At 42.2% G+C, this 19,508-nt stretch overlaps 1 protein-coding gene across 3 annotated transcripts in view; it reads right to left on the reverse strand.

Annotated features, from left to right (window-relative positions):
* Positions 1 to 303: 303 nt before the first annotated feature.
* Positions 304 to 19,508, reverse strand: part of alcama (activated leukocyte cell adhesion molecule a) — a 56,112-nt gene continuing 36,907 nt past the window's right edge. Inside the window, exons 7-16 of one of the 3 annotated variants that reach the window (XM_029448350.1) lie at positions 17,932 to 18,056; positions 17,398 to 17,530; positions 13,431 to 13,543; positions 12,940 to 13,063; positions 12,394 to 12,515; positions 11,950 to 12,079; positions 8,875 to 8,901; positions 7,606 to 7,720; positions 7,069 to 7,185; positions 304 to 2,483 (exon numbers count right to left, since the gene is read on the reverse strand). In XM_029448350.1, coding sequence (XP_029304210.1) covers positions 7,101 to 7,185; positions 7,606 to 7,720; positions 8,875 to 8,901; positions 11,950 to 12,079; positions 12,394 to 12,515; positions 12,940 to 13,063; positions 13,431 to 13,543; positions 17,398 to 17,530; positions 17,932 to 18,056 — 974 coding nt within the window. In that variant the 3' untranslated portion in view covers positions 304 to 2,483; positions 7,069 to 7,100. Of the gene's footprint in view, positions 2,488 to 7,068; positions 7,186 to 7,605; positions 7,721 to 8,874; positions 8,902 to 11,949; positions 12,102 to 12,393; positions 12,516 to 12,939; positions 13,064 to 13,430; positions 13,544 to 17,397; positions 17,531 to 17,931; positions 18,057 to 19,508 lie in introns of those variants that run through there. The other 2 variants (XM_029448351.1, XR_003833429.1) reach the window with 2 other exon arrangements.

Consider the following 19,508-nt stretch of genomic DNA (forward strand, 5'->3'; position numbering starts at 1 on the left):
TACAGATGTTGTATTCCTCTTCAGTTTATCATTTTCATGGCAGTTAGCTGGATGAGATTAGTCTTCGATGTCAGTAGGAAGGTCAGTAATTGTATGATGATTTACCCAATAATGTAATATATTACATTTGAGCCTTATTCCATGTCTCAAACTAAATATTTTTTCTAGGGGGAGATTAAGATGAGCCAGCCCACTGGAACCCCACTGCCATGTGTACGCCATGCTGTACAGGACAGTACAGACTCATTGCCACTCATTGAAAGGAGCACTCAAAACTGACCCACATACATCAGACATCACTTCCTTTTTGTTTCAAAATGTCCACTTTATTGTCAACAGTACAAAAACAAAAGTCTGTATTTACAACACATCATTACCATCTTTGGTTTCACTTCTGACCTGATTATTTGAAAAGGAACGAAAGGCATGAGAACAAATGTAACTTCTACACACGTGTAGATTGGAATGTCATCTCTTTGCTTCAGTTTGAAAAACTGACATGCAAGAGACATTCACAACTAATCTTTTGGTGCAATGTTCCTTTAACTTAACATTTAGTGTGTTATGAGCAATTAACATTATCTGCATTAGATATTTGAAAAGTCAACTTAAAGGACCAGTGTGTAGGATTTAGGGGGATTTATTGGCAGACATATAATATAATAATTATAACTTATCGTCTTTGGTGTGTATTTCCCTGAAACTAAGATTCTCAAGAATGAGGCCTTCATATCGGCAGCAGGTCCTCTTCCACGGAGTCCGCCTTGCTGCGCCGAACCAAACTCTGGCTTTAGAGAGGACCTTTCTATCTTTGTACATTACCTGAAGGCCTCTACACACTTGGACATCTGCAACCTCATTGCTAGATGACACTAAATCCTTTAAAATACTGGTCGAAAGTCATTAGTCTACAAAACCAGTTCATCCTTTAATTACCACAAGTAAATTGCTGCCAGATGGCGACTCAAATTTATTCTAAATCTGACTATTGGTAATTAGTCATAACCCACTGGTAATCTCAGAAATATTAACATGTGGTTGAAGTGAAAGGTGGAAGCTTCTTTTGTTAAGTTATTTATCAGAACAACTTGTTCTATCAACCCTTTGTCCTTGCGAGGTCACTGGGGTGTTGCATTGTGGGATGTACTAGAGCAAAATGAGAGCTACCATCTTTATGCACCTCATCTAATCTGCAAATCTCAACCACGGTCTTCAGTATGGGTCATTCTTCACACCACTGAGATAAACATGACACATGACACATATAATAGATAATATTAATAATAATAATACAGCAGAGAATGAGCGCAGATACTGTATAGCCTTATTCACTCTCATCTAACTCTCCTACTATACAGTACCTTTTCACTTGATGATGCCTTCCACGCAGGCTTAAAAACAGAGAAATTGCACACAGAATATAAATACATTGAAAACACGAAAACAGATTTGAGACATGGCATAAAGTAATCTTCCAAAATGAAAACTTGAGAAATAAAATATGGTACAGGAACTGTAGCGCAGACAGGTCAAATGTAGTGTAATAAACTAAATTAAAGGTGAACAAACTCATTTTAGCATGGACTTATAAAAAAGAAACATTATGGCAGTACCCACTTTTGCATTTCTTACAAGTTGTTGCACTTTTTTGAGGACTTTTTGCCTTTTCAGATAAAATATTTGCAATGCAAAGGAATTCCAAAGTCTCTCTCTCTCGACTAACAAAAGCTGGGGAGAAATTACTGTAATTTACAAAAACTAATTAGTGGTTAAGTGTGTCATAATGCAAATTTGCTGATATCCAATTTACATTTACACATATGTGATTCAAAACACAATAAGTTTGTTTTTGGGAGTCACAGTTACAATAAACTGAATGTAAAGATATCATTCATTGTACTTCCAGTTCCTTATTTAATATCATGACTATAACTTTCTGTAGTGGACAGACAATGTGGTGAAGAGATGTTGAGGTGATCTTAAAGTTTGAGGACAGTCTTAGTAGGGTTATACAGTAGTAAAGTGTAGTTTTCTCCGAGCTTTTCCACACAGCGCTCAAAGAAAGTAAAAAATTACAATAAACATTGGCATTCTCAAGCAGGGCACATGCATTTAGCTATTAGAATGCACTATAGAGGCCTTAAAAAGTGTACAAGGGATTTACATTTTTTAAGAAATTCAAGAACAAACAAACCAAAAATAATATCCTAAAGGAAGAACTAAGCGTCAAAAACACCCAACACAGCCTGAGCACAATCGCTCAACAAAACATATCATGGAGCATTCACCAGGAATACAAAATGAAACAGTAACACGAGGCAGCCTCAGTGCAGACTTCAAACAGTGAGGTGGGACAGCAGGATGTGGGCAGCACTTGGTGAAAATTACTCTGATTCTTGCTGCTTATGTGGAGCCTGATGAAGGGTGTCAGCAGCAACTGGGAGTCTGTATTTGTAATGTTCCACGGCTGCTTTCAACGGCTTCTTCCTCACAAGACAGGACAAGAGAAATAAAGTCGTTATAATTTCCATCATGTATGTGTATTTTAACATATAATTCCCAGAAAAACACCTTTACACAAATATAAATTCACATATATTTTAAAGTATAATTCCAGTTTATTACAACATAGATCTTATTCATTATTAGTTTTGTCCATCAGTGCTATTAATTATGACAACCTTGTACTAAACAAGCTAAACACTTCAGGGCCCACATTTATAAACTGGTAGCTGGTAGGCTAACATGCTATCAATGCTGCTAGCATTAACAGGTACTAGTGCAGCGCCTGTTTGGGATGTGCTCATGTCGCTGCTCCTTTGGTCTATGCACACAGTTACACACGCTACACGCTACACATCATAAACATGTTTAATTTTATGGCCTCAATAAAGTCAAAGCCCCCATAAATGTGTACGCCCCAAGTTTGGAAGGAAGTTGAAGTTCAGACTGGCCGACACCATAGACCAAGAGCTATTCAACTATATTGTTCAGGAGGCCACATAATCAGAAAGCTAAGGGACTTTTCGCTGAGCTATTATTCTCTAACATAAATGTGTGTTTATTGGGAAGCATTTTGTATATACACTCCATATATAACACATGTGTTAATCAAAACAAAGGATAATATACTTCCCACAGACACATTCTGTTAAGAGCAATTCTGTCAGTATCACATCGTGATATTTGTGTTTTAGTAAAACAGTGCCCCCTCCAGCACATTAGTAACATTTCAGGCAGAGCGTGGTACTGCAGCACGGGAGCCATTTAAATCAAAATGATAATAAATTCAGATGAAGTTCTGTGAGAAGTTGATGAAGGAAAAGATGGTAAAATCAGAAAGACACCACAGTAATGTAGAAAGTGCTGTGTTGTGTCCAAGTGGTGTTAGTAAAATAATCTCACTTTTCCCTTTCCGTTGTACGGTGAGAAGAGGGGTGAATACCTGGGTTGTATTAAACTAATACTTGCTGCAATATGCGCTCTTTGGTGGATTATGTGTTAATCGAATTACAGGAGATGTTTGGACAGATTCAGAAAAAGATGGTGAAGGTGAATGTTATCAGTACATTTGGTCGGTAATTAGAGCGGTTACAAGATGATTAATGGGATAAGAAAGAAAAGGCTTTTTTCAGAAACAAAAAATGTGTGTAATTTGTTAAATTGGTCCCAACCTATTGATTTATGCTGTGAAGAGGGGTCCATAGGAAACACATTTCTGTCAAACCCAAAAAAGTAGGTAAGCAGTGGCCTAATTTGGAGGTAAAACTGAAAGTGAGCACACCTGACAAAGGAAAGGATAAAGTTGAAATTGGTAGTCAGTCTGTAATGTGTAAAGGATGTTTACAACAGACATCATTCACCTTTGTTTTCTCTTCCAAATATGTTTGACTAACCTGTTTCTTTTGTCTGATCATCTGGCAGATCAAATGTTGTATCATTATGAGATCTCAGCAATTAATTTGCTGAGTAATCTTTAATACAGTAGATCACTTGGACCTGGTCATTTTAAAAGTAGTAGCCAAAAAGGTGTGGGCACCCCTGACTTAACGGAACGCTGTCAAGTAAAGTGTGGGGAAAGCTAAACATAACTGTCAATGATGATATTGGGCTAGGTGACAGCATTTCAATTATATAATATTGGTGAAACATGCTTATCAGCCTGCCGCTCCATCCATAGGTCTTCAAGTTCATCAACCTCCTGTGCATGCCTCAAAGCAGAGGCTGAAAGGGCTGCTCTCCTAGCTATGGCAGCAGCAGGAGCAAATCAGGCAAAAAAAGGAGTTGCTTGAACTACAAAGTCAAATTGCTGTTCACACAGCTAAAGTTACTGTGCTGAAATACAGAGGTTCTGATGTACAGAGCTCCAGAGCTCAGTGAGAAAGTTCTAAACGCAAATCTTCTCTCAGATCCTCTGCCACTGAATTTGTCTTACAAGATTCAAACCATCAGTTCAATCATCCACCAACAGGAGGCAGCAAAGCTACAATACCAATGGAGGCATGGCCCAAGAAAACCATTCTAAAGCAAGTTGGGACAAAAGCTCATGCTTTAAATTACAAACCAAGCATGCCTCAAGGATCTCAGCCAATAGAAACTTTCAACATTTCAAAAAAGGCTTCCAAATAGAAAACTGGACGGCTGAGAGTTTGATGCCAGGGCTGCCACCATTGTACCCCTAAGCACGGCTTAACCCCGAGTTGCTCCAGGGAGACTGTCCCTGTAGTTAGTTCACATTAAGTCTGGATAAGAGTGTCTCCTAAATGACGAATAATAATATTAATAAAAGGTTCACATCAAGGGAAAAGGAAGCAGTTTGGCTACCTGTTAACTCCTAACCTAACCTGTCAGCTGTTAAATCTGAACTGCAACTCAACAGCAAAAGAAAAAGGCACCTGATAAGCCAACAAACATATTATGTCTGTTGCGTGAAGAGGGTCACAGCTTTGAGTTGTGTCCCTAAAAGGAGAAGAAGTAGTACTAAAAGAAATGGACTTTCTAAAAGAGAAAGGTACTTGTTTTTAGTGTTTATCTGTTGGACACGTGAGCAAAGACGGTCATTGTCATTTGTCTTGCACTTTCTGTAACTTGAAACATCCTACCATCCTCCACATTCTTAGATTCTGGCAGCACAGCCACTTTCTGCTGAGCGACTCATGAGGGAGCTAAAGCTGAGAGGAAGAAGCGCTAATATATCCTGCTAAGAACAATGAACCAAGAAAAGTATGTGGACAGTCATGTCATTTTAGGATTGAAGGTAGCTGCCTACACCTACCTTGAACTGCCTGATGTATACACACAGTTTAAAATGCCTGTGACTCGTGACAACATTCCACAACAAGAGGAGTTTAAGTGTTTGGCCACACTTAAACTCTGTGAAAATTCCTGTCATCGATGCTGATGTGGAGCTTTTAATTGGATCTAACGTTTCTAAAGTAATGGAACCATCGGAAGGGGAAAACAGCATAGGTGAAGGACCTTTTGCTGTCAGAACCCTGCTGGGGTGGGTTATCAATGATAGGAGGAGAGGAGAGGAGGCAATGAGACTGGGAGCAGCTGTCTCACCATAACAGTCAACCAAATATCCATTGCTAACATAAAGGAACTACTGGTTAAACAATACAACCACAACTTCAATGAGAGATCAACAGAGGAAAAGCCAGAAATGTCAAGAGAAGATATCAAGTTCATGAAAATCATGAACAGTTCAGCTGAACTTAACAACGGACATTACTGCTTGAGATTACCTTTCAGAGAGGATAATGTTACCATGCCCAATAACCACCATGTTGCAAAGCTAAGAGTCCTCTGCCTGAAAAGTAAATTGAAGAAAAGTGCTGCATTTAAAGAGGAATACATCCAATTTCTTGATGACGTCATAAGCAAAGACTATGGAGAAAGGGTGCCAGAACACTGGAAGGAAACGTCTGGTACATCCCGCATCATCAGCTTCAAAAGGATGTCACTTAGCAGTCAGCTACTCCAAGGACCTGACTTGACAAATTATTTGCTTGGAGTTCTCACAAGGTTTTGTTAAGAATCTTTAGCTGATAGATGGCTGATATACAAGCAATGTATCATCAAGTTAAAGTGGCAAAACAGGATGTAGATGTATTTGCTTCCTGTGGTGGCCTAATGGGAACTGACATAATATCTCACAGAGAACAGAATGACTGTTCATCTGTTTGGGGCAATATCATCGCCAAGATGTGCTAGTTTCATCTTAAGAAAAACAGCTGAAGACAACAGAGCAGAATTCCCAGCTCATGTGACTGATAGCATGAAGCACAACTTCTATGTGGACGACTGCTTGAGGTCCCTGCCTTCAGAGGCAGAAGTCACGGCGTTGGTGAAAGACCTTACAGCTGTATGCCAGCTGGGAGGGTTTCAGCTGGTGAAATGGATCAGCAACAGCAGGTCAGTGTTGGAATCCATTGATGTAAAAAAAAGCAGTCAGTTTACGCAGTTTACAAACTTGATCCAGTGCTGGAAAAGGGGCTCTTGAGAGTGGGAGGAAGGCTCAGCAAAGCAGCAATGCCTGATGGCATGAGGCACCCAGTCATTCTTGCTAAAGACCAGCACATCTCCACTCATTCTACACCACACTCATGAGCACTTAGGACAATGTGGAAGAAAGATCCTCTCTCTCACTGTGTTGTTTGCAGACGTTACAGGAGCAGCTCAGGGTTAAGTACCTTGCTCAGGGGCACAATGGTGGCAGCCTGGTATTGAACTCACGACCATCTGGTGTTCTGTTTGGAAGCCATATCACTAGACCCAGGTAACTGAACAGAATGTGAACTGAGAGAAGCTCTTTCAGAAGCTCCCAATAGGGCGACCTCTGGTCACATATATGAACAACATGGACTTTAAACAAACATATTTGCAAAATGTACTGTAATTAACACCAATGTTTATGGTGTTGAATTTTTATGTTAATGTACAGAAACAATTAGGAGTTGCACCTAGCCTTTTTTGTTGATAGATTGCCACTACAGTAAGTTTATTAGACTCACTCTGCCTGTGTTTGTGTATGATGTATGTACATTTAAAAGGGACAATTCTTACCTTTCATCCCATGTCGTACAGCCTGAGTGCCTTCAAACCGTGTGATTGTTCTCCTCTAGTTTCTTGCTCTCTTCAGATGTTCCCACCTCCTTCTCACCGGTTTTCCAGCTTCCTTGTCTGTGTTGAATACAGAATTGCAGAAGCGTGAAGCAGAAGCACCTATGCTACAGGATGACCTTCCCACCATGCTCCAGACATCACTCCACAGCAGGCTGCAAACTCAGCCCTTCAATAAACACACATCACATTCTTACTTTCTCCTCTGCACTCACACCGCTTCTGCTGTATCTCTCTCTGCTACATGCTCTGAACACCTCCCACCTGATAGTACATCCTCAGCTGCCTATCACCTCTTTGACATGTGATCATTTTAGGGCAGACAGTAGTGTTTGTTTAATATATTGTCAGAGATTGTGGCTGTAACCTTGACCACCTTTTCTTCTGATTATTAATCTAAATTCATTTTCCTGAGTACACATTTTGTGTTGGCACACCAGTTGGTCTTGCCAGTGTGCGTTAAAGTGTGTGTTTCTATACCTGGAGTTCTTCATGTAGAGCCAGTAGATGAGTCCCACGATGGCAGCAGCTATAAGGAGCCCTGCCACAACTCCCACTATGAGCTTCGCCTGGTCCTCTGATTCCTCCTGAGAGCCTGACAACAGACAGCAGAACTCTGCTTCAGCTGTATGAACTAACACACACACACACATAAGCTCTCATTGGAAGACTGTTTCCACTTAGCTGTGATGAGAACACACACAACAAAATCATGAAGATTCCTCTGTAGATCATTCACTCCTTGGGCGACATTAAAGAGAGCCAAAGTCCCCCACTACCTTCAAACTGGCCTCTGCAGCACTAGTTTACACTGAAGCAATAAAGGGACACTTCATCACACACCACTTTACTGCTTTGTCTTGTGTTTATGTTTCAGTGAGTTGTTACTGTAGCAACATGAAGCCACACTGAGTTGAATTTTGTTTATATTCCAGAAAGCATCAGCAGCACACATTGAAACGTTAGATATTTTGGAGATGGTGGCTAGAGGATTCTTTTTATAGAACAGGAAAGGTTTATCATTGTAACAGCTGACTTTCTGGTATGAATGCATTTTCTCGTCTCCCTGAAAGTTCTGTAACTTGCTCTCGATGCATCACATTGATACAGTTCCCTTTTCTCACCAGGTAAATGCAGCTGTACTATAGATGCTGAATGATACAGGTGTGTGGAACCCGTCGCTGTCGTTCAGAATTTATGTTTCCTGTAGGCCAACAATGTTTCACTACTGTATAATTGAGGGTTACAGTGACCTGTTTTGTTAACAGGAATTAAAATGGCAGGTGACGGCAGCTACAAATCAATTTTCGGCGGCCAGAAACATGATTACTCTTCTAATACTGTTTTAAAATTTAAAATTAACCATATGTATCTACATCAGCTACTCTGAAGTTTCATCTTTTAAATACACAGTATAAATCTAGAAGACTATATAATAAATATTATCCATGTGTATGTGTATCACATGGACAGGTCTGATGACCACTAATAGCCAGTTAGAAGAATAATAACGAAGATGGAAAATCTGTGATGAGGGTGTATGTTGACACAGTATTGTCTGTCGGTAAAGTGATGGACGTGGTGATGAGTGTTGGGTGTCGGACAATCCACCAGAACAGTTTGGTGATTTGTTTTTGCCATGGTAGTAGGTTTTACCTCAAGAATAGCTTGATATTTTTGAAAAACATCAACTTCCTAAGAAGGTCTATAAAGTAAAAGATAACAGCAAAGAAAAAAACTAAATCTTACCTTTTTTCTCTTTTTCCTCCTTAAAAACTGAAATTCAAACATAAATAAATTAGAACTCATAAAAATAAAAGGCAAATAAAACATATATATTCTGTTAGTCTAAAAACAAACAAAGCCAAACTAAATGATGTGCTAAATAAATGTGAGAGGCCTGGCCAGGTGCAGCCTCACAAAATCGAAAAAACAAAAACATTCTGATAATGCCTCAAATAGAAGAAAGCAACAATACATTCTAAAAGCAACAATTGACTAAGAGCATATTCCAGGCAGTGGCTCTTAAACTGCAGGGAAAATGCGAGACAGGTTTAGCATCCCAACAAACCCCAGAAGATAGTGAAGGATGAGAGACAAAAGAAAGGATGATTATCAGACAGAAAGAAATAATGACGAAGAACAGCAAGAGCACAGAATGAATGCATGAGCATTTAGCGTTAGCCTTTGATAGTCCCCCTTTTGTTGTGTTTTATTTCATTCCAGTATCCATAGAAGGCATACTGAAGAATACTGCTGATCCCAATTTATTAAGGCTGACATGGGTTGCATCAGGGATGAATTGAGTCTTGGTTTAAACATGGTGTTCTAGATATCAATATCATTCATACTTCACATGTTCAATACTTGATGGTAATCTTATATTCCAGATAATACTAGTTAACTTTCTGTTTCTCAGTATGTTTGGCTCAAACATCATGCTTCCCTGCCAACTATAACAAATTGTTTTTATACTTCTAACCCGATCCATATACAGTATATCTCAAAAGTGAGTACACCCTTTAGATTTTTGCAAATATTCTGTTATATCCTTTCAGGGGATAACATTATCCTACTGAAACTTTGATATAACTTAAAGTAGTCAGTGTGCTGCTTGAATAACAGTATAGATTTATTGTCCTTTGAAAATTACTCAGTACACAGCTGTTAATGTCTAAACAGCTGGCAACAAAAGTGAGTACACCCCATAGTGAACATGTCCTAATTGTGCCCAATGATGTTGTTTTCCCGCCCTGGTGTCATGTGACTCGTTAGTGTTACAAGGATTCAGGTGTAAATGATAAGCAGGGCTGTTAAATTTGGTGTTTTGGGCACAATTCTCTCTGAATGCTGGACAACATGGCACCTCATGGCAAGGAACTCTCTGAGCGGCTGAAAAAAAGGATTATTGCGCTTCACAAAGATGGCCTTGGCTATAAGAAGATTGCCAACACCATGAAAATGAGTTGCAGCACAGTGGCTAAGATCATACAGCGGTTTTCCAGGACAGGTTCCACTCGGAACAGGCCTCGCCAGGGTCGACCAAAGAAGTTGAGTCCACGTGCTCAGCGTCATATCCAGAGGTTGGTTTCCAAAAATAGACGTGCGAGTGCTTCCAGCATTGCTGCAGAGGTTGCAGAAGTGGGATGTCAGCCTGTCAGTGCCCAGACCATACGCCGCACACTGCATCAAATCGGTTTGTATGGCCGTCGCCCCAGACAGAAGCCCCTTCTGAAACCGATGCATAAGAAAGCCCGCAAACAGTTTGCTGAAGACAATGAATCCAAGAACATGAGTTACTGGAACCATGTCCTGTGGTCTGATGAGACCAAAATAAACCTGTTTGGGTCAGATGGTGTCCGGCGTGTGTGGCGGCACCCTGGTGAGGAGTACCAAGACAAATGTGTTTTGCCTACAGTCAAGCATGGTGGTGGCAGCATCATGGTCTGGGGCTGCATGAGTGCTGCCGGCACTGGGGAGCTGCATTTCATTGAGGGACACATGAATTCCAATATATACTGTGACATCCTGCAGCAGAGCATGATCCCCTCTCTTCGGAAACTGGGCCGTAGGGCAGTTTTCCAACATGATAATGACCCTAAACACACCTCCAAGATGACAACGGCCTTGCTGAAGAAGCTGAAGGTTAAGGTGATGGACTGGCCAAGTATGTCTCCAGACCTAAACCCAATTGAGCACATGTGGGGCATCCTCAAGAGGAAGGTGGAGGAGTGCAAGGTGTCCAACATCCGTGCGCTCCGTGATGTCGTCGTGGAGGAGTGGAAGAAGATTCCAGAAGCAACCTGTGCAGCTCTGGTGAATTCCATGCCCAGGAGGGTTAAAGCAGTGCTAGATAACAATGGTGGTCACACAAAATATTGACACTTTGGGCACAATTTAGACATGTTCACTATGGGGTGTACTCACTTTTGTTGCCAGCTGTTTAGACATTAACAGCTGTGTACTGAGTAATTTTCAAAGGACAATAAATCTATACTGTTATTCAAGCAGCACACTGACTACTTTAAGTTATATCAAAGTTTCAGTAGGATAATGTTATCCCCTGAAAGGATACAGAATATTTGCAAAAATCTAAAGGGTGTACTCACTTTTGAGATATACTGTATTTCTCATCGGTATATTTAAAAAATAAACACACAATTGCTTATTCTTTCTTACTGCATACATACTTTGTTATACCCTATTACATTCTGCTGGTGCAATGATCTTATTTCACTGGGCCAATCGTTGAAGTTGACCATAAAAGATAAGATAGCTCTCACCAAAGCAACTTGAATTGCCCTTAACTGCAGAAAGGCTTAGAGTTGTTTAGACGTCCTGTTTCAAGTCACATCTTTAGTTGTGGAACAAGAATTTCAGTGTTATAATGAGTCATTAATAATATGAGGCTGCAGCTGAAAGCTGATGCCAAGATTCCCTCTAACTGTGACTTCACAATGGCAGTAACTCCCTCATCTAATCCCAGTCTGTTTGTTTCCTACAGGAAAACTGTGGTGTAGGTCAACAAGGTTTGAGAAAATATATAAAAGCTGTCACTATACAGCAACATTCTGTGATTTCATGCTTTCAGGAACATTAAAAGCCTTGCACTGAGAGTGAAGCTAAAATGTAATTTGACTTAATGTCGCCTGCTGTAATTAGCCTAATTACAAATATTAAGTAAAAGTAAAATACATGATTTGTCTCTTTAAAGCTGTATAACTTTAGTTCTCCACTACATAGAAACATTATTGCACCGCTCTCATTTCCCACAATTGGGAAAATGAAGCCAACCAACCAAATTGTTGACAAGCATTAACTTACCAGAGGAAACATTGATGGTCATGATATCTTCTCCCAGCTTGTTGCTGACGCTGCAGGTGACAGTCAGATTCAACTTGGGAATCACAGTGATCTTATTGGTGGCCCTGCCACTGGTGTAGGAGCTCTCCTCCTGGAGGCACAGCAAAAAGACACTTACAGGAATAAGAGGCATAAAACATATTTTAGGAAACAAACCCTCACACACGTAGCCGCCTCTTTAATTGTGCATCAACCTTTCCATTTCTATTTCTCTTTAAGATGTTATGTATATTGCTCGACAGGTGGGGAATGGTGAGGTAGTGGGACGACAGATAATACTGCAAAGGTCGACATCAAACAGGAGTGCTGAACTCTGCCAATAAGTAAACACCAATAGAGAAACGTTGTCTTGTTGTTAGAGCATTACTTACACACAAACACACTCACTGATGCTCCGACACTTACGTTTGTGCTATTGACACTCCACATGAAGTTGGGTTCTGGAACTCCCGCAGCCTCGCAGATCAGAACTTTGTAATTGGCATCATCAGCACGGTGTTTGGTTAGGCTTGTGATCACAGGCTTTCCTGATGCAAACACATTATATTGTTACCAACATAGTTTAGTTCAGTAACACATACCCAAATATGCCATGTGATATACACATATATATCGAAGCATTTTTAATGAAAAAGGATTGAGAACAGGTGCAGGGTGCACTTGTGGATTTCTATTGAATGCACTTCAGTAATGAAAGAGATGCACTAGACAACGGAGATACAGTATGCAAGTGTGTGTGTTTACACTTCCGGTATTGATCTTAAAATGTTATATAGTTTAGTTTTGAGACTTAAAGTCCAAATTCTCTTTAAAAATAACTGACTTTCCACACTGGCAGATTTAAAATTTCTTCAAAGAAAAGAAGATTGTGCGACTAAATATAAGAGTAAAACATTTTTAATGTTCTACTCTTTTCAGCCAGGAGTTGAATACACAGAAAACTTTATTCACCTTCTACGACCAGTTCAAAGCTCTGACGTCGCATGAGGCCGGTCATGGAAACCTCACACACATAGACTCCTGCATCAGCATACGTCAACTTGCTAAACACCGGCTCCTTCATTGCCTTTCCATTCTGAAAACCAGAGTCACAGTGTCAGTATGTGTTTTCTGAAGCACATTGTACCCGTGATCCAATATATCAACGGTATCTTACTAGGATACTAGAACTACTACTACTACTGCTACTCTACTTTTGGTTGTAGATAAGCCTTTTAACAAGTTCCCTTCACGAACACTACTAAATCTACCATCCCATCTATAAATGCAGCTTTGTGTTTTCCTTTATGTTTTTTTGTAATTTAGGCTGTCAGATACTGTGTATAAATGGTGTGACAGTACTATCTATCTGCAGTCAGGTTTGGTTACTGGCTCTTCTTTCATTGCCTTGCATATTTTGATGCCACTTCTCCCCGATCAACTACCCACCCCAGCAGCATTACCTTTGTCCATGACACTTTAGCGTCACCCGAGGCGCTCTTCTCCACCTTCACAGAAAAGGTGTCCCCTTCTGCCTTCACAACTTTCCCAGTTGGCGTCAGACTCAAGTCAATGTCTGAGAAAACAAGACGGATGGTTCTGTTGAGTCATATCAGTTGACCTTACGGTCCCTTTCAGACACAATTCACTGCTGAGATTTCAGCTTTTATGTCAACTTTCTGAAGAGCTAAAAGGTTGTTGTTTTTAAACATCCATTGATTAACAAAAATCTAATGGATCAGACATTTATTTAGTATTTGCTTATAGAAAATAGGTCAATTGTCATTGTTTAATTATGGTTAAAAAAACAAAAACTTTATGCTTCAAGGTGACATCTCTTATTGATCTAAGAGTAAAGGCTTACGAGATTACATTTTTGCTGCGACTGCTAGGGATGTTATACATCTTCATAAATCTTTTTGTTAACAAATTCAATGCGCACAACCAAATCAACAATGAATGTCCACTAATATTATGTGTGCACACAAAGCCGGATATAACTTCCTTCTCTGGCATAGAGCTCACTGAGCCACACGTTTGAGGATACTCTTGTTCACATGAACATACACACACACACTGCAGTTTATTTTTGACTCAATCCCACATACAATGTCCTCCCACCCCAAACAATTACTAGAGCACCAAATGTGGATTCATCGACCACAGACAATAATCCCCCAAAAAGTGTGAGTAACGTTTGCTAAAAACTAGTAACCCGCTGATTTAGGAAATTATTACCCCTGAAATATACCATTCACATCAGTCTTGTGAATTCAGTGTATACTTGTATATAAGTATTCAACCATGATCAGGTAATAATTATAAAAACATGTATCACTGCAATAATACATTGATTTTTCAGTGTGGTTTAAGTAAACTTGCTTTTCTTCTTGTAGATGAAGCAGATGTTATACTCCAGAATATTTTGGTTCAAAAAGTAGCTACTTTTGCTACTCCATAAAACAGCAACTCAGTTGCTGTTTTATGGAGTAGTAACCCAGTTCTTCATCTAGTCACAAATCACATCAAATCACATCATACATAGAGGTGGTAAATGTGTAGCTTCTAGGGCACGTTCTCTTGAGAAACACACATACAGTCACAACAGTATCTTAAACTGTTCAAAATAAGCAAATGTATTCTTTCCTCACAATCTCAATTAAAAAGTTGGGAGCTGGAAATAACTGTTCTTTGTTTAAGATTTGTGAAATGTACAGAAGCTGCAATATAGTGCAGGGAAAATGTGTCAGACTTTTTTATTACAATGATAGGGATAGCCTAGATAGATAGAACTAAAGACTCAGAAACATACACCTGGGAAGAAGGGAGTAATTACTTGAGGAAGTGCTGTTGGATGTCCAAGACTGGCACTCAACGATCTGCCTCCCTGCCAGGATGGGCTCTCAAAGTTTAAATTTGATTACAATTACTCTGCTCCCCTCTCTGGGAACCATCACCTTATCGTGGTGGAGAGGTTTGTGTGTCCCTATGACCCTGAGAGCTGTGTTGTCTGGAGCCTAGTGCTCCTGGTAGGGTCTCCCAAGGCAAATTGGTCTCAGGTGAGGGGCCAGACTAAGAATGGTTCAAAAACGACTTCATGAAAGAAAGGGAAAGGAAAGGAGAGACCCTGCCCGGAGGAAGCCCAGGGCCCCCGTCTGGAGCCAGGCCCAGAGGGAGGGCCCGACAGCGAGCGCCTGGTGGCCGGGTTTGCCACGGAGCCCGGTCGGGCACAGCCCGAAGAAGCTACGTGGTGCCTCCCATCCATCCATCCTGTGGGCCCACCACTCATGGGAAAAAACGCTAGGGTCGGGTGCGCTGTCACATGGGTGGCAGTGATGGTCAGGGACCTCGACGGACCAGACCCGGGCAGCAGAGGCTGGCTCTGGGGACGTGGAACGTCACCTCTCTGTGGGGGAAGGAGCCGGAACTAGTGCGGGAGGTGGATCGCTACCAGTTGGATCTGGTGGGGCTTACCTCCACGCACAGTCTTGGCTCTGGAACCGTACTCCTGGATAGGGGTTGGACTCTATTCTTCTCCGGAGTTGCCCAAGGTGTGAGGCGTCGGGCCGGGGTGGGGATACTCACTAGCCCCCGGCTGAGCGCCGCTACGTTAGAGTTTCCCTCCCTACGCCTTCGGGTTATGGGGGGGAAAACTCTGACTGTTGTTTGTGCCTATGTCCCAAACCGCAGTTCTGAGTATTCGGCCTCCGCAGGGGTTGATGAGATCCGTCCAGAAATGCTGAAGGCTTTGGGTGTTGAGGGGCTGTCTTGGTTGACACGCCTCGTCAACATTGCGTGGAAGTCTGGGACAGTGCCTAGGGGTTGGCAGACCGGGGTGGTGGTTCCCCTATTTAAAAAGGGGGACCAGAGAGTGTGTGCCAACTACAGGGGTATCACACTTCTCAGCCTCCCTGGTAAAGTCTACTCCAAGGTACTGGAAAGGAAGGTTCGGCCGGTAGTCGAACCTCTGATTGAAGAGGAACAATGCCGATTCCGTCCTGGTCGTGGAACAACGGACCAACTCTTCACTCTCGCAAGGGTCCTGGAGGGGGCCTGGGAGTACGCCCATCCGGTCTACATGTGTTTTGTGGATCTGGAGAAGGCGTATGACCGGGTCCCCCGGGTGATACTGTGGGAGGTGCTGCGGGAGTATGGGGTGAGGGGGTCACTTTTGAGGGCCATCCAATCCCTGTACGCCCAAAGCGAGAGTTGTGTCCGGATACTCGGCAGTAAGTCGGACTCGTTTCCCGTGAATGTTGGCCTCCGCCAGGGCTGCGCTTTATAACCAATCCTGTTCGTGATTTTCATGGATAGGATATCGAGGCGTAGTCGTGGAGGAGAGGGGTTGCAGTTCGGTGACCTGAGGATCTCATCGCTGCTCTTTGCAGATGATGTGGTCCTTATGGCATCATCGGTCTGTGACCTTCAACAGTCACTGGATCGGTTCGCAGCCGAGTGTGAAGCGGTTGGGATGAGGATCAGCACCTCCAAATCTGAGGCCATGGCTCTCAGCAGGAAACCGGTGGATTGCCTACTCCGGGTAGGGAATGAGCCATTACCCCAAGTGAAGGAGTTCAAGTACCTCGGGGTCTTGTTCGCGAGTGAGGGGACAATGGAGCGAGAGATTGGCCGGAGAATCGGAGCAGCGGGGGCGGTATTACAGTCACTTTACCGCACCGTTGTGACGAAAAGAGAGCTGAGCCAGAAGGCAAAGCTCTCAATCTACCGGTCGATCTTCGTTCCTACCCTCACCTATGGTCATGAAGGCTGGGTCATGACCGAAAGAACGAGATCACGGGTACAAGCGGCCGAAATGGGTTTTCTCAGACGGGTGGCTGGCGTCTCCCTTAGAGATAGGGTGAGAAGCTCAGCCATCCGTGAGAGACTCGGAGTAGAGCCGCTGTTCCTTTACGTTGAAAGGAGCCAGTTGAGGTGGTTCGGGCATCTAGTAAGGATGCCACCTGGGCGCCTCCCTAGGGAGGTGTTCCAGGCACGTCCAGCTGGAAGGAGACCCCGGGGAAGACCCAGGACTCGGTGGAGAGATTATATCTCCTCACTGGCCTGGGAACGCCTCAGGATCCCCCAGTCGGAGCTGGAGGATGTGGCCCGGAGAAGGGAAGATTGGGGTTCCTTACTGGAGCTGCTGCCCCCGCGACCCGATCCCGGATAAGCGGTAGACGATGGATGGATGGATGGATACTCTGCTCCCATGACTTTATTTACAGTAAATAAAAGTGCCTTGTTATATATAGGAAGTTAAGACATTTCAATAAAGGTGGAAAGAGCGTGGGAGAGTTTGGGGGGAGCAGCCATGGCTCGAGGCAAAGGCAAAGTGAGGACAACAGTTGGAGGTTTTGTCTCATGCTACAGCAGTGATTTCCCTCGTTGTGGTACAGGAATGCTAAGGCTCTGCATGTCACGAGTACTCACAGCTAACAAAAATGCTTTGGGAGGCGTCCATTTTCTCGTTGTCAACCAGGGAGCATTTGTATTCACCCCCAGCCGCTCTGTTGATGTCAGTCAAAGTGTAGCTGTCCGAATTTTCCACCAGCAATTTCTGGCCCTGGAGGAGAGAGAAGAGCATGAGGAGGTCAAGGAGAGATGTACTTCTGTTGTTTTGATTTGCTATCAGGAAATCAGAAAGAAAGAAAGAAGACAGCATGAAGTCTTCAGCTAAATTATTTATTTATTTACCCTTTTATTTTAAATTAAATACTCTTACCTAAAGTAGGGCTTTTATGTATAGCAAAAAAACAAAAGTAGGCAAGTGCAACACTTGAAATATAACCATCTTCACAAAATTCCAGTTTATCTTTTGAATAGTATCTTTTCCAAGTTTGAGATTCTAATTTATGGTGAGTGATAATCAGTGGCTGCCACAGACTGGACGGTGGCTAAATTCTCAATGACCAAGTATTCTTCCAGAGCATGCAGGACGCTGTTTATGTTTTGGCTTTGACTGACCTTGATGTGGAAGAAGAAGGAGCTGGGTGGAGGGTTGCCATCAGCGTGACACTTCAATGTCATGTTATCTCCCTCTAAGATGGGTCCTTTGGACATTATTTGGAGGCTAACCTTCTCTGTTGGATCTGAGAGGTTCGGAGGGTAATTAAGGGGGAAAAGGGAATGGAAGAAAAGAAAGGAAGCATGTGTGTCAAAGCTTCACAGACAACTTCCATTGACAAAGAAATCACCTTCAAACTGGATCAATTCAACCATCAGGCAGTACAGATACACGAAACACTCAAATAATCTTTCATCACATTTCAAAAGGTGACTTCATCTGTCTTCTGATGAGCAGTGTAGACCACCGTACTCACACAGGAATAAACTGGGAACAAGTTGCCTGGTTTACAGATTGGAAATTCCCCCATGAACATGCTACCACCAAAGCTTTCGAAAACCATCACTCTTTTATCGATACAAGCGTACCACTCTATCTGCTCTTCTAAGTTTAGGGATGTGACCAGGAACAACACGAGTGCACTGACTGTAGTCTTTAATGCAATTATTATATAAAGTACACATCAAATTACAAAATGAGCTAGACTGTCATGTACACAGCAATTTATACATATTTGTCTATAGCAGGGGTCGGGAACCTATGGCTCGCGAGCCATATATGGCTCTTTCGATGACGCGATATGGCTCGCAGACAATTTCTGAGCTGACATTTTTCAACATGTTTAACAAGTAATAAATAATTATACTGTGTCATTTTAAAGTAAAACATTTAGCAACGGAATTTGTTTTAGTTCTCCCCTCTCCTTTCCTCCACTCTGTCTCTGACTGTAACTGTGTGCGCACTTGTGTGTGTGGGGGGGGGGGGCGGAGCCCTGCCCTTCGTGAAACAGCTGAGGAGAAACTCAGTCCAGGGGTCTCAAACTCAATCACAGAGAGGGCCAAAATAAAGGCATCGTTTCAGGGGTGAAGCTTGGAAACTGTGCAGCGCCCACAGAGTCATACTTTGTCTTGAGTGTGGCGTTACACTGGAGGTCAATCAGCTCCATTTGGATGTTCACATGTGCTGTTTCCACGTCAACTGCAAACGGATTGCTGAGCAGTTCATGCACAGTCGGGAACACAGCGGTGGAGATGGTTTGTCAGTGTTTGGAAACACGTAGTGACCAAAGTTTCCTTGCTGCATCCGAGTCTCCCACAGGCAGCACAGACAATGGTAGGGGAAACACTGATACTGCTTTTAGTACTCTGATTTTATTAAATATATGGCTCTCAAGGAAATACATTTAAAAATATTTGGCTTTTATGGCTCTCCCAGCCAAAAAGGTTCTCGACCCCTGATCTATAGTATATGCAGTCTTTATAGCTAGATGTCTTGCAGCATCCTTGTAACATCTGAGGCCATGTGTCTTGTAGCATAAGACAATATGTACTGTTTAGTTGTTGTCATTACCTATGATCAAGCATATTTTTGATTATGTGGCTACATTGGAGGTGTCTTCGAAGAGTGCCCTAATTCAGAGCTTGAATACCCCTTACATTACATCTAAAAATGTTTTAGTGCAATTTCATACTGTAAA

The sequence above is a fragment of the Cottoperca gobio genome, chromosome 14, assembly GCF_900634415.1.
Source record: "Cottoperca gobio chromosome 14, fCotGob3.1, whole genome shotgun sequence".
Taxonomy (NCBI): domain Eukaryota; kingdom Metazoa; phylum Chordata; class Actinopteri; order Perciformes; family Bovichtidae; genus Cottoperca; species Cottoperca gobio.